At 38.8% G+C, this 12,564-nt stretch overlaps 2 protein-coding genes across 2 annotated transcripts in view; one reads left to right on the forward strand and one right to left on the reverse strand.

Moving 5' to 3' along the window:
- The window catches only part of LIN52 (lin-52 homolog (C. elegans)), a 135,164-nt gene that overhangs the window by 24,378 nt on the left and 98,222 nt on the right, over positions 1–12,564 (reverse strand). The gene's annotated exons all lie outside the window — the stretch shown is intronic.
- Positions 11,049–11,234, forward strand: LOC102848223 (metallothionein-1H-like). Its single transcript, XM_006884685.1, has one exon. The coding sequence runs from the start codon at positions 11,049–11,051 to the stop codon at positions 11,232–11,234; it is 186 nt and encodes a 61-aa protein (XP_006884747.1).

Raw genomic sequence — 12,564 nt, forward strand, 5'->3', positions numbered from 1 at the left:
CGGACCCAGTAAAGCAGTACAACTGGTTTTGAGATGAGTAGAAAGAGATGCGGAATCATGGGGGACATGTCTGAGCTCATGGGGATTTGTTTTGAACTGCTAATTCTATTGACGGGGACAGCTACCCTTTTGGAAGTTGGTAAAGGTCAGTCATGGCTGTCCCCATGTGGCCCTTGCGCTTTTTATAGAGGGGGAATATAAAGATATTGGAAATAGAACAACCAGAACACAATATAATTAAAAAGAATGCTGACATACTGTGGAAAATGCACCCACTATCATTGAACAATTTAAGAAAAATTATCAATTCTAATCTACTGTGTAAAATGTCACTGAAAGTACAGTAATTTTTGTTTTTCAAGAAATAGTGTGACTTTAACTATTGCTGTTAGTTGCTTTTGATCAATTCTGATTCATGGCAACCCCATGTGTTACAGAACAAAACTGTTCCATAGAGTTTTCTTGATTGTATAGACTCTTAATAAAAGATAGCCACCAGGCGTGTTCATCCCTAGTACTGGAGGCTGAATGCTAAGCAGCAACCTTTAATTTAGTAGCTGAGCGTAAAGTATTTAGTCCTCACAAATCACTAGTTTGTCCTCATACTACTAACATTATTGCTGTGATGTTCACAATAGCAAAGGAATGGAAACAATCCAAGTGCCCACTAACAATGGGATACTACCAGCAGCATTGTAAAACAAGGAATTCATAAAATATTATACAAAATGGGTGACCCTAGAGGACATTATGCTGAGTGAAATATCTCAGTCACAAAAGGACAAATACGGCATAATGCCACTGTTATAAAACAAGACTGCCATAGGGGTAGGGGGGAAACTAAGAAAAGAAGGGATAAATAATAAACACTGCACTGAAACAGATAAGGAAAGTACTGTTGAAAAGGAATATAGGATTAGATATTATCTGCATGACAAAAATTCAGAATAAGAGATACATAGCAAAGTGACTGTGGGGGAGGGAGGAAATTGTGCAACAATGAATTTTTTTTTTAAAGAGAAAAGAAAACTGGGGAGGGGGTGGGGAGGAAAACATGCAAAAATGAATGAATGGAAATCTAAGTTCTGTTAACTTATGTTAAAATCTCAATAAAAAAAGAAAAGGGGGGCCCAACCAGAGGGGGAAACCCCCCAAAACAATTGTGCACATAAATGATGACCTGACTAATTTTACTTGATCTGAGTAGACTTGAATTTTGAACAATCTAACCAGGAACCTTGTGTTGCTATGTGCCGTCAAGAGTTGGAGCCAATTCACAGCCAATCCTCCAGCAAGTTTCAGAGGCAGTAAATCCCACTGAGGAGATTGCATCTTCCCCCCACTCCCCCACCCCCATGGAGCTAGTGGTGGGTTGGCAGCACAACTCCTTACCACTAGGCCACCAGAATACACTGCAGGAACCCCTAAGGTGGTGCAAATGGTCTGTGATTGAACTGCTAACCTAAATCGGATCCCCACAGAAGCTCTGAGGAAGCAACAGTTTCCTTGAAGATCATGGCCAAGAAAACCCCATGGAGTAATTCTACTCTAACATCTGAGGTGAGTAGCAAGCTACTCAACAGCACACAACAACAACAACAACAACTGGGTAACCATGAGCATGAATGGATTCGAAGACAATAGACAAGAGTTTGAAATGTTCAATAAAATTTAATTTTTTTCAAAAAAATTATTTTATTAATTTCAATGAACATTTACAGAGATTTTGTATTTCCATTCATTCATTGTTGCACTTTTCTCCCTGCCCAGCCCTCCCCCCCAGTTCATGCTTCTCTTTGAAAAGTAAAAGAAAAATTCTTTCACTGGTATACAATCGCCCCCGTAAACCCCCACACCCCCTCCCCCGCCCCAAGTACACTCCACTATGCAACCTTAATTCTGGACTCTTCTGATAACCATAATACCCTATCATATGTAAATTGTTTTAAATTGTTCTCTCTCAAAATTTAATTTTTTAAAAAAAATCTTTTCCCTCTAAAATCATGTCACAGTACAAAGATTTACAAAGAATTACTGCCTTCACTTCATGATGATTTTTTTTTTTAAAAAGCACGTCACCATCAGGGTGGAAATGATTCCATGATATGTCTGCTTAGGAAGGCACATGGTAGTGTTCATTTTCTCTGTGCTTAGAAGTACCAGCTAGTTAACTTGCTGTATCTTCCGAATATTCTATTTTGATGTTTTTTCATAATTTTATTTACACATTCTTCATTTAAAACAATTAGAATACAAAAATATTCCCAGCCAGTAAATGATATTATCTTGCATATAATAAACTGTATCACTGAAACTCTGAATCTTTACCTGTGTATGGTTAACATATATTAATATACATATTGAATGAAAGAATACTCTTTAAATTGACCTATATTACCCAGGTTCTTTAATTACAACTTCAAATTCATTATTAACAGAGGAAGTTTGGTTTTATTTTATTAAAACATGACAATAAAGCATATTTCCTATCATAAACAAAAAAAAGGAGGGGGAAGGAAAAATACATTGTCTTTTAAGAAATACGAGCAATGAAGGGAGATTACATTTTTTCCCAACTGTAGATTTCTCTCTTTCATCATATATTCAGCTCAGTGTTAAGGCTCTACCACAGTCCTTACCCTTGAGAATTCTAAGAAAAGATATTCTGGGAGATAATTATGAAAGAATGTCATAAAAGTTTTAAGAGAAGTATGCGAAACCTATACTTGGACCAAGAGGCAGTCGTCAGAACAGAGCAGGGTAACACCGCATGGTTCAAAATTGGGAAGGGCGTACGCCAGGAATGTGTCCTATTTCCATACCTTTTCAACCTGTATGCAGAGGAGATTATCCGAGAGGCTGGGCTCTATGAGGAGAAGTGTGTCAGGATTGGTGGGAGATCTATTAACAATCTGCTTTATGCAGAGATACAAACCCTGCTTGCCAAAACTGAGGAGGACCTCATGCACTTACTGCAGAGGGTCAAGGACTGCAACCTTCAGTATGGCCTGAGGCTCAATGTCAAGAAGACAAAGATTCTCACCACTGGACCAATTGGTAGCATCAGGATGGATGGCAAAGAGATTGAGATTGTTCACAGCTTCAGTTTGCTCGGCTCCACGGTCAACACTCTTGGCACCAGCAGCCAGAAAATAAAAAAAAAACGTATTGCGATGGGAAAGTCTGCTGTTAGGGACCTCTCTAAAGTACTCATGAGCAACGGTGTCTCTCTGGAGACTAAGGTGTGCCTGATACAGGCCATGGTCTTTGCAATCACTTGTTAGGCATCAGAGAGTTGGACAATGACTAGGGAGGATAGAAGGAGAATCGATGCTTTGAGCTGTGGTGCTGGAGAAGAGTATTGAGCATACCCTGGACTGCCAAGAAAACAAACAGATTCATCCTGGAGAGGGCTAAACCAGGCTACTCCTTGGAGGCAAGGATTCTGGGGCTTCGTCTGATATACTTTGGGCATGTTGCAAGGAGGGACAGGTCCTTGGAGAGGGACATCATGCTTGGTAGGGTAGAGGGACAGCACAGGAGGGCAAGGCCCTCTATGAGGTAGACTGATTCAGTGACTGGGGCAATCGGGATGGGTGTGTCAGAGGCAGTGCGTTTGGCACAGAATAGAGTAGGGTTTAGGGTTGTACATAGGGGTCACTATGAGTCACAAATGACTCGATGGCACATAACAACAACATGCAGCCCATTATAAGATCTGAAAATGGATAATTAATTCTAAAACAGCATGGGATGCATGGGCAGGACAAGTTTTAGCAAGGTGTCGATATCTGGACAGAGCCTTTTACAAAGTACTCTCTAGGAACACACAATTAAACTGTGTACAGCTTCTTTTTCAAAGTTTTCCACTAGGCCACTAGGTAAAACACAACTGAACATCATGAAATGGAATCTTAAAATCATAGCACTATACAGGATTTCTTATCAATGTCAAAGTAGTAAAGATATAACTCTGTTTTAAAGAAATTAAATCACAACATTAAATTAAGCCTATTCAAAATTTGGCAGAAACCAAGTCTTTGAGTTCGGTGCTGGAGAAAAGGTACTCACTATCCATGGACTCCCAGAAGAACAAACAAGTCTGTCACAAGTTCTTAAAGGAAAGGATTATGAAACTTGGTCTCATATATTTTGGGCATGTTGTCAGAAGGGGTCAATCCTTATACAGAGATATCATACTGGGAAAGATGGAGTGTCAGGGAAAGAGAAGACCCTCAACAAGATAGATTGACACAGTAACTAATACTGGGCTTGAGCGTATCAGAGATTACAAGGATGACTCAAAATTGGCCAAAGCGGTTCAGATCTGTTGTTCATAGGGTCACAATACGTCATGGCGAAAGGTACCTAATAACAATAACAGGTCGCCTGTTAATGGTTAAGCACTTGATGACTAAACCTGAGGCACGCAGGAAGGAAGGCCAGGCAATCCAATCTTGAAAAGTGACAGCCACTGAAAGTCATGGAATGCAGTTCTGTGACAGACCTGGGGCTGATGTGAGGTGGGAATGTTTTCACAGCAACTATACTGCTAAACAAACTATATCTTTACTAGAACTAGTTAGGGGGGAAAAGAGCTATAATAGTGAACAACCAACCTAATCACAATTAAGTTAATTATTATTTTCTATGTCTAGTTTTTTTCTCAATGTTGAATCTTTTATGAAATTAACCCCTCTGCCAAAAAAAAAAAAAAGGGTAAATTTCTACCATGCTTTTATGGAAAAGCTTCATTTAAATATCTCTTAAATGAAAATAAATAATTTTCTTAAAAGCTCAGACTGGAGGATGCTATTGTAATGATTTAAAGATCTTTACCCCTTAGGGAGCTTTGGTGGCCTAGTGGCAAGACGTTGCACTGTAATTCCAGAGGTACGCGGTTCAAATCCACCAGATGCTCTGCTGGAGAAGGAGGGGGCAATCTCCTCCAGTACCAGTCAGATCTGATTTGACGGTACATGTAAAATAATACAATTAAAAAAAAAAAAAGAAAGAAAAAGAAAAAGATCTTTACCCTTATAAGATCAACCTGACCTCCTGGGGGGTGCTGCTGACTCACCTCGCTCTAGAAGCAAACCCATGTGTAACAGAACAACACTGCTGGTCATGTGCTCTCCTTTCCACGGCAGCAACGTTTGGGTCCACTGTGGCAGCCACGGTGCCAAGTCATCTCTGTGAGGGCTTCACTGGCTTGCTTTACCATGCACAGTGTCTGTCTCCAGGGACACTGTAGGTATCCTACCTCATTCGTCCCACCGTAAATGAGACAAAGCCTTGCTTCCCAGGAGCAGTCTGCCTGCACTCCTATATCAGTCCCCTCACCCCTGCATTTTCTTTTTTGAGTTCAACAACTTCACATTCCTGTAACCACACATACCTGACTAAAGTCTATGTTGTGGGGGAAACAAGTAAAAAGACAGACAGACAGACAGACAGACACACACACACACACACACACACACACACACACGGACTAATTTACTAAACAAAGACTACTTATTGAGATCATCCATAAATAGGAAGGCAAAAACAAAGCAAACTCTGACAGGAACTGTTTCCTAAGCTTTAAAGTACAGTCTAACAACCCTATCAGAAACCCACTGCAGTTGTTGACAAAGATATAAATTGCTAGGAGAAGTAGACTATAGTAATCTTGTTTTGATTTAGAGAAGGGGATCTTATCTCGAATAAATAACTTTGAAATGTGGAATTGCAATGCAAGGCCACAAGACCATGTAAATAATCCACTTACAGATTTTTATCATTAACTACACTCTTTGAATCACTTTCTCAAAACCTGTCCATGTTCAGCCTGAGCTACTAGGTATCTTCCCTTTATATAATATCTTTGCCAACAGAGAAATTAATTCCTATATGCTAGAAGTGGTTATGTATCTTAAGTGTATAAATCCTTTTTTTGCAAAGTTTTACTCTAAGCAAAAACAAGTCTGAGATGTAAAATAACTACGGCAACACAGAGGAAATGACTGATGATTGCAATTTAGCATTTCATGCTCCACAAAAGCCAATTAACTGGAAACGGACTTAGAATAAGCCATTCTTCTGCATTCTAGCTCAAGTTATGAAATATCAAACTCTCATCCCTTGAAGAGGAGTCTAACACTATGAGGAATGTTTCCTAAAGTGCCATGTTTTGGCTTGTCCACTCAGCCCCTAATGACTCAAAGACAAAAGAGAGACTAATAACTAGTTTTAATAACTAATAACTAGAATTCCTACTGTGTGAGGTACTAATCACATGAAGTTACAATGATATTAATATAAATCTTATAACACTCTCCCATATCAAAATAGTGATTACAATGGTGATAACACAAAAACTTGAACACGAATGTTCACAAGAGCATTATTCATAACTCTCCCCAAGTGGAAACACTACAGATAATCATCAGCTGAGGAGTGCATAAACAAACTATGGTGCATCTGTATCATGGAATACAGTTGTTGTTTTTGTTTTTGTGTACTGTCAAGTCAGAACGGACCCACAGGTGACCCTCTAGCAGGTTTCCAAAGGCAGTAAATCACAAGGGAGGAGACTGCCCATCCTTCCCCCAGGAGCAGCTGGTGGCCTCAAATAGCTGCCTTCAGGATTGCAGTGCAGCTTCTTGACATTGGGCCACCAGAATAGCAATAAAAACAATGAAATTCTAATACATACTACAATAAGGGTGAACCTTGAAAATGTTAAACTAAAGATGCTAGTGACAAAGACCATATACTGTATGATTCCATTTCTATGAAAAACCAGAACAAGCAAATCTATGGGGACAGAAAGTAGGTTAATGGTTGTTTAGAGTGAAAGCATGGAGAAGAGGGGGATCAGGAGGAAGGGAGAGGAACTGGTAGGAGTTTTAAATTAGTACACGGTTTTAAATTAGATTGTGGTGATGTTATACAATTCTCTGAAAATACCAAACATCTACAGAGTTGTGAATTTTGCAGATTATTTATTCCATCTTAATAAAGCTGGTTTTGAAAAGGGTAACATATAGAGCTGAACAAAAATCAAATGTAGAGGTGTAAAAAGCCCTTGGCTCCAAACCATACCTCAATTTAACAGAATTACAAAGCAATGGAATTTGAATTTCTCTAATAAAGACACACAGTTATACAGTTTTTACCTCTAATCTGACGTACTAAAAAAGTTAGTCCTTCCTTCCTGTGCCTATTCCTGCTGAAGAATTGACTGAAAAATCTAACTAATCAATATTTTTTGTTTCTTTTTTAAAAAATAAATTCAGTTTTTTCTTCTTGTATATTATTCTCTTTTCTTTTCTTAGCTAATCAATATTTTTGACAAACAATAATAAAACTTGGCAACTGAAACATTATTATGATATACCTCAAAAGAAATGTTGTAAACTCAATTGTTTTAATTAAAAGAACATCATAATTTGTATTTACTATGCACCATTATAGAAAACAAACCCACTATACCTTGAATTACAATAAGTATAGTCCTTTGATTACTTAAACACAGTGAATAATTATTTGAAAAGTGTTCCCTTTGTTTAATGACTGAATATCCATCCCAGGAAGTCAGGATGCAATTAGATTTACTCTAAGTAGATCAGATTTATGTGTAGCTTAAATGCGAAAACACTTAACAAAGCTGTATATTTAAACATATCAAAATCCATGAAATGAAAGATTAGTGTTGCTATGAAAACAAAATAATCCTCAGTACATGTAAATAATTGGTTAAATGTAATAACTATCAGCAATTCTAGCTAAGATACATAAGCAATGCAGATGACTTCACTTCCAGAAAAAGCTTTTAACTGTAGACTTTCTATGTGCTCACTATTTTGCTACCTCTGAAGATACACCAAGAATGAGAGCTATTTCTCTTTTAAAATGGTTTTCTTTTTTATTTTTGTTTGTTTTATTTAAATTTATTATTAATTTCAATAAGAATTTACAGAGACTTTGGATTTCCATTCATTCATTGTTGCACTTTTCTACTAAAATTGTTCTTTCAACATGCATTTATTGAATATGACTACAGACAAAGATTAGTAGTTCTCTATCTTTTTGCATTCATAGTTTGGAGGCTAAAATATTAAGAAAATTGCTATACAAGTCAACAGCTGTAGCAGCACCTCCGTAACTTTCACACTAGTTACTTCACTGTCCACCAGTCCGGTGTAGTTACCTGAATAGCAGGATTTTCTGGTCTGACTGCTGTTGTTCTTATGTGCCGTCGAGTCGCTTGCGACTCATAGCGACCCTATGTACTACAGCCTAAACTCTGCTCTGTCCTGTGCCAATCGTACTATCTCTGACACTTCCATCCCAATTAACCCAGTCACTGAATCAATCCACCTCATAGAGGGCCTTCCCCTCCTGTGCTGTCCCCCCACCCTCCCAAGCCTGATGCCATTCTCCAAGGACTGGTCTCTCCTTACAACATGTCAAAAGTACGTTAGATGAAGCCTCACAATCCTTGCCTCCAAGGAGCCACCCAGTTTTTCCAGGATGAATCTGTTTGTTTTCTTAGCAGTCCATGGTACTCTCAATACTCTTCTCCAGCATCACAGCTCAAAGGCATCAATTCTTCTATCCTCCTTGGTCATTGTCCAACTCTCTGATGCATAACAAGTGACTGCAAAGACCATGGCCTGTATCAGACGCACCTTAGTCTCCAGAGGGACACCACTGCTCGTGGTACTAGGGATATTGTAGCTGATGGTAGATGGATCTTAGCTGAAAGCAGGGAATATCAGAGGAAAGTATATCTGTGTTTCATTTGACTATGCAAAGGCGTTTGACTGTGTGGATCATAACAAACTGTGGCTGACTCTGAGAAGAATGGGAATCCCAGAACACTTGATCGTTCTAATGCGAAACCTATACTTGGACCAGGAGGAGGTCGTCAGAACAGAGCAAGGAAACACCGCATGGTTCAAAATTGGGAAGCGCGTACACCAGGGATGCGTCCTATCTTCATACCTTTTCAACCTGTATGCAGAACAGATTATCCGGGAGGCTGGGCTCTATGAGGAGAAATGTGGGGTCAAGATTGGTGGACTATTTATCAACAGTCTGCGTTATGCAGATGACACAACCCTGCCTGCTGAAACTGAGGAGGACCTAAAGTGCTTGCTGCAGAGGGTTCAAGGACTGCAGCCTCCAATATGGATTGAGGCTCAATCAATGTCAAGAAGACAAAGATTCTCACCACTGGACCAATCGGCAGCATCAGGATGGATCGTGAAGAGATTGAGATTGTTCACAGCTTTAGTTTGCTTGGCTCCACAGTCAACACTCTTGGCACCAGTAGCCAGGAAATTAAAAAGCACATTGCCATGGGAAAGTACTGGTCTGACTACACATTTCAAAATTAGTTTCCATACAATAATTCACAGAAATTGTGTTTCATTCATAGACACTGTGTTTTATACAGTCATTCCTTTACATTGTATCTCCTACAATCTTTTATAAAATTAATTACTAATTGGTCTATGCCTAGTATTAACCCATCTTTTCAAATCCCCATTAAATCTTTCCTATTCCTTCACCTTCTACCGTGATCTGTCCACTAAACTCTAAACTCCGCCATCCTGGGGATTTTCCTCGTTCCTCATTTTCCATCTCTTTCCCCTTTCCTCTTTTGGACCTTTATATGCATTGTATTAGTTATCCTTCTATTTTTTACAGTAATGGTCTCTCTTAAGGAAACGTCAAATGTCCCAGTTAAGAGACAACTTTGCTTGGTGATGATTAACATCGTACCTCCCACTTCTTACTCTAAACAACTTGTACTCTGTTCTGCACATTTTATAACGTATCCTGTTAAGTTCATTTCCACTTGACTGACATCACAACAATGTTAGTTCACAATGACAACAATCAGTAGTAGCACACCAACTGGAATGTTTGTGCTACTAACATTTTTAAGTAGTGATTACATGCTGGGTTCTGTTACATACGTCATATAATCATCACTTAAAATCTTTAAAATGCCCTGAGTGATGTTGTTCGGTTCTGTCGAGTCCACTCCAACTCACAAAAATCCACGTGCAATAACACAATAAAACCCTGCTCCATGCTCACTCTCTGCTGTGTCCACTGTGCCAATACATCTTATTGAGGCTCTATTTTGTTAACTCCCTACTTTTCTAAGTGTTATGTCCTTCTCCAGGGACAGGCACCTCCTGAAAACATGGTCACGGTCCATGAGAAAAAGTTTCACCATCTTTGCTCCCAAGGAGCACTATGGTTACACTTCTTCCCAGACAGATTTCTTTGTTATTGTGGCAAGCCACTGTATAGTCAACATTCACCAATCCCATAACATTAAGTATATTTAATATTTCTATTTTAGAGAGGAAAGAACAAATGAAGCACAGATAGGTTAGGTTATATAACTTGATCAAAATAGGAAAATAGGAAGGATTTGTACAGAAAATAGGAAGAATTAGAAGAGCCCTAGTGGTGTAGCTGTTAAATATTTGGCAGCTAGCCCAAAGGCTAGCAGTTTAAACTCATCAGCTGTTCTTTAGAAGAAAAATGTGGCAATCTGCTTCCTAAAAGATTTACATCCTTGGAAATCCTAGAGGGCAATTCTACTCTGACCTTGGACGTTGTTGTTGTGTACCATCGAGTTGTAACCAGCTTATAGCGGACAATTCGGTAAAAAATGGTCAAAACTGCCCATCCTTCTCCCACAGAGTGGCTGGTGGATTCGAGCCACATACCTTTGAGTGGAAAGTACAATTCCTTACCACCAAGCACGAGAGCTCCTTTGACATATAGGGTTGCTCAGTCCAAATCAGCTAACGTCAATATCAGTGGGAGGCAGGATTAGAGCTCAGATACCCTTCCCTAAGTCTGTGTTCCTAACCATTCTGATATAGATATATTCCCATGGTCTCTGACCTCAAAGAGCTCAAAGACTGAGAATATATTCATATGAGCCTTTAAAATATAATATGGTAACTGTCCAGAGCATCACTACTTGTTCTACGGTCTACGGGGGACTGCAGCTACTACTCTAACTTGCTATGGACCCCAACTGCTCCTGCACTGCTGGGGGCTCCTGCACTTGCGCTGGGTCCTGCAAATGCAAAAAGAGCAAATCTACCTCCTTCAAAAAGAGCTGCTGCTCCTACTGCACCATGGGCCCTGCCAATTGTGCCCAGGGCTGCATCTGCAAAGGGGCATCAGAGAAGTGTAGCTGCTGCAGCTGAAATGGGACTGCCCTGCCCTGCCCAGATGTAAATACAGAGAGCCTTGTACAAACATGGAGTGTTTGGGTTTTTTTTTTTTTAATTTCTCCTACAACTCTGAACATGTTTACTGCATTCTTTTTTCTACCAAATACATGAGTGACAAAGAATAAAAATTAATAAAAATAACCACAACATTACAGTACTGGCTGATGACAGGAATGTACAAGAGCACCAAGGAGGTTTAAGGACATGAAGAGAGCTCTCCATGGAGAAGAAACAGCACTGAGTACTTCAAATACCATGAAATTCAGCGAGATGAAATTCCCAAGAAATGGGAGTTAAGTTTGTGGCAAGACCTAGAGATATATAATTGCTCTAAATTAATGGTCTAATTTCCATGTTTATATAAATTTAGACTTGCTCTCATAACAACTACCCACCACTTTTCAGACAACTTTTTTTATATTGGTTTGTTCACAGAGTTTGTATACATTGTGTTTCACACTATCGTTCATTCATTTTGTGTTTCATACAACCATTTCCATGCATTATGTTTTATTCAGATAACTATTTTAAAAATATTTAACAGTCTTTTGGCTCCTCTCCTGTTTCATGACATTTATTTTGCTTGTCTTAAATGTCCATCAATAAAGTTTTAGAATTTATTAAAGTTGTGCAAAATTTTTGGTTAGATCTATTCTTAGCATCTTATATAGTTTTGTTTGCTATTGGAACAAAAATCTTTTTGAAAAAATATTTTCTAAGGGTTTGTTTCCGATGTACAAAACAATGTTGTTATCTTTTTCATTCTTAAATACATTAATAATCTACAATAAAAGGTGCTTTGCCTAGAGGCAAGAAGCTGAGCTTCAATCTCAAAGGCACATGGTTCGAGGCCACCAGCTGCTCTATGCAAGAAGGATGGGCAATCTACACCTCTCGTGCAATTAACTGTCTCTGAGGAACCTGCTGGAGGATCAGCTATTGGTCAGTTCCAATACGACAGTACACAACAACAACATCCAACATTGGTTAAAACTTTAATTTCTACAGTTGGACACTGTTACTGGCCAAATTTGTATTACGTATCCTGTCAAGACAGATCCCAAATACCTGCTTCGTGTGTATATGCTTGTTTGGGATAAAGGGATAGTATCATCTATAATTCTTTAATCACTCTGCCCTCATACTATTTCCAGAGGAATTAAGGTGCTACAACTATTTTTTCATGTAGTTTGGAAGAAAGAATAATCTTAGTCCTAAAAGGATGAAACTTCAATGAAAAAGTCTGTGCACAAAGAACACATCTTCTAAGAAATGACTCTTTCTCACTCTAACTCCACAACCA

This window comes from Elephantulus edwardii, unplaced genomic scaffold, assembly GCF_000299155.1.
Source record: "Elephantulus edwardii isolate Elephantulus edwardi_28Jun2011 unplaced genomic scaffold, EleEdw1.0 scaffold00037, whole genome shotgun sequence".
Lineage (NCBI taxonomy): Eukaryota > Metazoa > Chordata > Mammalia > Macroscelidea > Macroscelididae > Elephantulus > Elephantulus edwardii.

Excerpts from the sequence above, each read along its gene's own strand:
- LOC102848223 (XM_006884685.1), top strand. The coding sequence starts at position 11,049 with ATGGACCCCAACTGCTCCTGCACTGCTGGGGGCTCCTGCACTTGCGCT.